This window comes from Cotesia typhae, unplaced genomic scaffold (genome assembly GCF_013202065.1).
Source record: "Cotesia typhae breed Kobodo isofemale line unplaced genomic scaffold, CoteBio_Ctyphae contig_5, whole genome shotgun sequence".
In the NCBI taxonomy this organism is placed as follows: domain Eukaryota; kingdom Metazoa; phylum Arthropoda; class Insecta; order Hymenoptera; family Braconidae; genus Cotesia; species Cotesia typhae.
Genome location: NW_027423757.1, coordinates 7476680 through 7483520, shown reverse-complemented (window position 1 = coordinate 7483520; position 6841 = coordinate 7476680). Strand labels below are relative to the sequence as shown.

The 6841-nt window shown below is 25.6% G+C and overlaps 1 protein-coding gene across 1 annotated transcript; it reads right to left on the bottom strand.

Moving 5' to 3' along the window:
* Window positions 1-10: 10 nt before the first annotated feature.
* On the bottom strand, window positions 11-4615 carry Htra2 (HTRA2-related serine protease). The gene is made up of 7 exons (XM_074248687.1): window positions 3548-4615; window positions 2868-2994; window positions 1957-2043; window positions 1515-1706; window positions 1246-1390; window positions 926-1103; window positions 11-270 (listed from the first exon to the last, which is right to left on the bottom strand). Exons 1-7 carry the CDS (start codon window positions 3964-3966, stop codon window positions 108-110), a joined length of 1311 nt encoding a protein of 436 aa, XP_074104788.1. The 5' UTR covers window positions 3967-4615; the 3' UTR covers window positions 11-107.
* Between the last annotated feature and the right edge of the window lie 2226 nt (window positions 4616-6841).

The following is a 6841-nucleotide window of genomic DNA, read 5'->3' as shown; positions in this document are numbered from 1 at the left end:
TAGACATTCATATGATTTTTACGTTTTATTACAAACATTTTTAATGACTCCTTCTTGACATAGCGTGTCTCGATATATATAAAATATAAAATACGCTAGGTAATAATTTAAACATCCTCGGGCTCGACTAGCAACTTGAGTGTCTCGCCATTTCTCAAAACGGTCATGATCAAGGCGCCGGGTTTTTCAATAGCTTTGTAGACGTTTGCGACTCCAACCACTGGCTCGTCGTTTACGTGTGTTATAATGTCTCCAGTGCGTAGACCTCCTCTGTAAATTTATCTGATGTCAGACATTTTTTTTTTTTTGTTAAAAGGTATATAAAAAAATAAAAATCAAATTGATATTTCTCAATAACGATGAAATATTTCGATTAACTCAAAAAATTCAATTTATCGGTTATTATTAAATAATTTATTGATTAAAGCATTGAAGCCAATTAAAGTACTTTGATTTTCAATTTAATATAATATTTGTTTTGATATTTTTATTTAAAAACAGAATCGCGAGCTAACGGTTATTGGAAAATTTAATATTGCGTTGAATCGTGTATGGATTCTCATGTAATTCGAAACTTCTCATTTATGTTGAAATACCGTATACTATGGTATATTAATAATACTATCCTGTAACTTTAAAAATAAAAAAAATTTACAAGATGCTTTTTTCGTTTTCATTGACAATTTCTATGTAATATCAATTTTCAGTTAAATATTATTAAAAAAAAAAAGTTTTACAAATGAAAATTCAGAACTGGCGTTTTACGCTTGTATTAAAGCGCAAATAAAGCAACTTTTATTAGAATAAATAATTGCAGTAGTCAAATAATATTTCGCAAAAATTTTCCTAGCTGGGTAATTACTATAAAATCATTTGTTGTTTAAAAAAATTTTGAATGTATAAAAATATTATTTTTGATAGTTACGTATGTGCAGGTGACCCCAAAGTTACTTTCCATACAAGAACGCCATGTCTTATATTAATTGGTATATTACTATTGCGTTGTTGTAACTCAGAGAGAATATCAGGCGTAAGAGAGAGCATCGTGATGCCCACATAACGCCGTTTGTCGTGTTCAGTATTATTTTCAGCTCCAGCATTGTCTGTAAACGATACCATTAATAGTCAATAATTAATTATTATTACTCAACATATTGTTTGTGTAATATTATAACATAAAACGATAAAAATAAATTTACAAATACAAATTTATGTAATAAAATAATTAATTATAAATAGAATTACCCTTGTTGTGTAGTTGAACTTTTCTTAAAAACTCTTTAGCATAATCGATCGGTATTGCAAATGAAATCCCAGGCGTGACTTTCATCGCATTTATACCAATTGCTTCGCCATTCAAATTTACTAGTGGACCACCAGAATTCCCAAACTATTTAAATTAGATTTTTTTTTAATCCAATATATTTTTCTAGTTTTATTTTAGATTTTTCCGTGCACAATTTACACGATTGTTAACCTTTTCTCCAACAGTAAATTTCTGTCGCAATACTCACAGTAATTGGTGCATCGGTTTGAATGTATCTCATGTGTTTATGATCCAAACCCAGTTCTTCGCTCTGTCTATTTCCGCTAACAATTCCACTAGTGATGGTATTGCTAAGCGCTAGCGGTGAACCTATAGCGACGACAAATTCACCGAGTCGTATGTCTGATGAACTTCCGAGTTTCATCACTGGCAAGTTTTTCTAAAGTTTTTTTTTTATGTATTTATTATTAATTGTTTTGTTGTTAAAAAATTTATATATACAGAATAATTTATTTAATATTTCACCAAAGTTGAGAGAAATTAATTTCATTTTAAAGATTTCTATTATTCTATAATTTTTTAATTTTAAAAACAAATTTTCTGTGATAAATATTAAAATTTTTATAACAGTGATTAATATTAATTATAAAAATAGGAAAAAAAAATAATAGTATTTAGTATAAAAATACCTTATTAATTCGCACAGTTGCTAAATCAGTGTGCAGATCAACGTTTTCAACTTTTCCCGTATAAGTTGACCCATCTTGAAGTCTGACCTAAAAAAAAAAAAAAAAAAAAAAAAAAAAACTATTCACTGTATTTAATAAAAATAAAAATGAAAAAGTTAATTGTACCCGAGAGTCAGCTCTTGAGATTTAACCTGTTAAATTTTTTACCAGCTTTTAAATTAACAATAGACTTGATAAAAAAATTCCATTATTAAATTAATTAACCCATATTAATAATTAAAACTCATGGAATCAAGTATGACAGAGTATTTAAGCTAGTATCAAATAATGCACAAGTGTATAATAAAAATTTATTCTGAGTCGTTTAAAGTATTGATTTGAATTTTGAGTAACCGAAAAAAATCGCACAAATTATTAATTAAAGAGTACAATAGACACGAATCATTGAAGATTAAAATAGATCAATTTTTAGAGCAAGGTCAATTCAAAACAAGGACTTATTTTCAATTATTAAGCTTTTATGCATATATCTATTTTTGATATTTTAATTACTTAAAATAAGCCAATGTCAAATATTTAAATTGATTCATTAAACTTTTATGTTTTTTAATTATTTCACCGTATTTTAATATTCAAACTTTAATAATAAATATTAGCCATTCTATTATTTATTTTATTTCTTAATATTTATCATTCATTTTTAATTATCATTATTATAAACTCATAAATTGGGTCACTTTGAAATATTCTTAATTGTGACTTTGAACTAATAAGTTTCCTAATTAATTTATAGCTACAAACGCCTGCTGTTCTCAGCTAATATTTAATTAATAATAAACAAATACTTATAATAATAAGATAATAATTTATGAATATTAATAACTTTAAAAGGATTGTATGTTTATAATTACTTTGACAAGAACACCTGGTTTTTTTACTAAAACAACATGAGCGTTGGTAAGTATCAGTCCATCCTCACTAACAATAAATCCTGATCCATTGCTGGTCGTCGCTGGGTATCCTTTAAAAAAATCATGTCTATTTTTTCAATTAATTATCATTCTCAGCAATTACTTTCTTACGTTATATGCTCAAAATATATTTAATAAAAATGATACCGAAGTCAGCAAAAATCTGATAATTTTTTGATACATAAATTATTAAAAAAAAAAAAAAAAAAAAAAAAAAATTCTTAAAAACTCTCATGTAAAAATTTTGAAAAATTATAAATTCAATTTTAGAAAAATATTTTCTCAGTACTATTTCATTTTTTAAAGAAAATTAAAACGAACAATTTTTTTGATTTTGTTTAGAGAACTGAAAAAAATTTTTTTTTAATTTTACATTCATTTTTTTAAGTATTACTGTGTTAAATAATAAAAAAAAAAAAAAAAAAAAACTTTTATATATTTCCAGATGTTTGTTAATTTCAGTATCATTGAAAAATAAATTTATATTAATCAATTCCTCAGTAAATTAATTATAAAACGTCTCAATGAAACATTTTCATTTAAAATCTGTACAGCAGTTTGATTAAATAAATAATTAATGTAAATAATTTAGTATGACGTTAATAAATATTTGAAATTACCTCGTTTGATCTTTGATTTCAATATATACGACTGAGGGCAATGATGTTTGCACAACATCAGCAATGAAATTGTATTTACTCCGGTTATCGCTTATGTCTGACGAGTCGGATTTGGCGAAAACTTTTGGTATTAGTAAATTGTAGTATTTGTCAAAATTTTTCTTTGCATTTTTGACACTATCACTGTCACTGTCACTGCACTTGTAAATACCGTAGGCAAGACCGAAAAGCCCGAGTGATACCGCATAGGTTAAATTAAATTTCCTTATTAGCTTTGATGTTTCGCAATGATTATTGTCATGGTGGTAATGTTTTTTTATTAAGTGAGTTAATGAATAATTTTGGGAGATTACGGAAATGGGTCTTATGAATTTATTTTTACTTATGGTAAATAATAATTTACATAAGAAGGAAGCCATGCTTTTACTTGCATGATACCGCACACTTGTACTGTACTTTTGTTATTACGCTCAGGTTTTTGTTTAACCGCTTGTTGGCAGGTAGTAAATTTCGATTATCAACTCACTGATGATAATGCAGTAAATTATAAAAGCTGATAAATAAAAATTATCTGATACTATATTTACCAAAATGACATTTGACATTTTTAAAAAAAATTAATTATTGATCAACAGATTCGGTAGAATCTGGCGCCAAGTTCCGTTCTCAAGCCAGACTACCGAGTGTGTATATACCGTAAGCAGAATCGTTTTTTGAGGTTACAAGTTTTTTTTCAAATTTAATTTGATTTTTTTTTTATATGATATTTTATAATAGTAGTTCATGCTTTTTATTACGCGTATTACTTGATTATTATCAATTATCTTTATAATTTCTATTTAAAATTATTAAAAATAATCAGCACAAACTATAGCGACCCAGATTTTTAGATTTTAACTTTTTCTTATGTAAAAAGCGGACGGCCAGAGACTAAATAATATAACGATGCATGCTAATCTTATAATAGATGGGAAACTACAGTGAAAAAAAGATATTTGACAGCTTGCAATTACACACGCCAGGCGGCGCAAGAATAACTTTTACATGAACTATAGCTTAAAGGGGATAGTTTGCCACCAGAAATGTATTAAATTAAAATTGTCAATTTTTATTATAATTACAAAAAAACTGAAATCTGAACAAAAACAGTTTCACTGTAAAAAAATCGTGCCAAGTCCACGTTCATAAGACTATTAAGAAAAAAATTTTATTTCTTTACAAAAAGATATAAAATAAAAAATTAAAAAATCCAAGTAACCGATATGGTTGTATATGATTTTCGAAAATTAAAAAAATTTTTGTAAATTTAAAAATTAAAAGAAACAATTTTGGAACGTACTTGGTGTGCGTTATTGTGTACTTCAATTTTTTTAAGTGTCCTAGTAGATACAATTTAGGAATTTCATAAAAAGTGAAATATTTCGTAACTACGCACACTAAATACGTTCCAAAATTGTTTCTTTTAATTTTTAAATTTACAAAAATTTTTTTTTAATTTTCGAAAATCATATATAACCATATCGGTTACTTGGATTTTTTAATTTTTTATTTTATATCTTTTTGTAAAGAAATAAAATTTTTTTTTCTTAATAGTCTTATGAACGTGGACTTGGCACGATTTTTTTACAGTGAAACTGTTTTTGTTCGGATAAAAAAAAATTACTAGAAAAATTGGAATCAAATTTTTACATCTGAATTTTTTTATTCATAATTTATTTGATAAAAAAATTGTCAAATGTCTGTTAATTTCAGTTTTATAAAAAAATATAAATTCTTTCCACATGTGCACAATATTTTATCATTTCTCCAATAATTTAATCATTTAATTTTGTAATAAATATTAATAAATATAAATAATTAGGAAACAGTAAAATTGTTTCTTCAAATGCAGTATAAAAACTATCTGATGTGTATCAAATATTAATTTCGAAATAAAAATTATCAATATTTGATTGGCATAAAACTTTTTTATATCTATTCAACTTCCCCATCGATATTTATAATAAATTTTCATAAAACAATATGTATAAAAAATATAAATAATTAATATAACTAACCTCGGCGAAGAAATAATATGCAGAAGGGTCCTCCAGAACAATTACGGAAGTCTCCATGATACTGAAATTGGCAGACATCTGATAATTTTTGTAGTTTTTTAAAGCAAGAAGTAATTATAAAAAAAATTATACGACAGCATACGAAACAAATTATATACACTTGTGAAATTTTTTTAAATTTTTGTCATGATATTGTATGTAATATTATTATTATTATAAAAAAAAATAAAAAAATTTTTTCAAAAACCATTCAATTTTGTAAGTAAAACAAATCTGCTAATTCCAGTATCATGAATTTCCAATTGTTGACAGCTAAACATCATCACTTAACTGCTATTTCTTCACCGTGCGATGCCAGATGATAGAAACCGCTACTTCTGGTGACAATGAAAATGGCAGGTGTCTATCTCTTTTGATAAATGTTCTTCAATTATATTCACTTTGAACTTCACTAATCACTGACACTTAAATTCACAAATATTGTTAATTATATCTTGCACAGAATGAATTTTGCTTTAAATTTGTTTGTATAAACTGAACTAACTGTTGATACAACTTGAAACAAAGGAGAGAGAAAGATTACAACGACGCGTCCGACATTTCTACGTACTCGAGCGGCAACTGAGTCGGTGAAGCAGGGCTTTGCTATTGGTCGTACGTTCAAACTATTTCCCATTCTCCGATTGGTTGAGAAAAAAACATGGCGTCTATGGCGCCAAACTCCTATTAATTTAAAAATAAATATAATTGTAATTTTTATAGAATATTTTAAAAATAAAACAATGAAACTATCAAGTCTAATTTTAAAAAAATTTCAATGTTAATAATTATTAGTTATTCAGGAAAATAAAAAATTTTCCGTCAAATTTTTAAAATAGCTTTCAGCCAGCATGCACTATACTTTTTATAAAACTACTAAAAATAATAAAATTACTCTTGAAAAATTTTTAGAATTTTTTGTGTTAAAAAAATTATTACAAAAAAAAAATTTGAAAAACTGTAAGTGTAATTTTTTTATTCTAATTTAATTAACGAAAAAAAATTAAAAATGTCGGCTAACTTAGTATTATCTAAAATAATTATTTTTTCTCTATTATTATTATTCATTTCAATAATTCAAAATGTTTGTAAACACGTTTCTGTAATAACAAATAAATATAGGTATACCTTAACCAATCATTCAATATTGATAATTCATCTCGCAGCTGACTCAATGTAGTTAGACAAAATTGTCAGA

What these genes read in the sequence shown, in the direction of transcription:
- Htra2 (XM_074248687.1), bottom strand. Translation starts at nt 3,966, where the DNA reads ATGGCTTCCTTCTTATGTAAATTATTATTTACCATAAGTAAAAATAAA. An exon ending in GAAATCAAAGATCAAACGAG is followed by an intron (nt 2,995 to 3,547) that starts GTAATTTCAAAT and finishes TTGAAAAAATAG; the next exon opens with ACATGATTTTTTTAAAGGAT. An exon ending in AAACCGATGCACCAATTACT is followed by an intron (nt 1,391 to 1,514) that starts GTGAGTATTGCG and finishes TAATTTAAATAG; the next exon opens with TTTGGGAATTCTGGTGGTCC.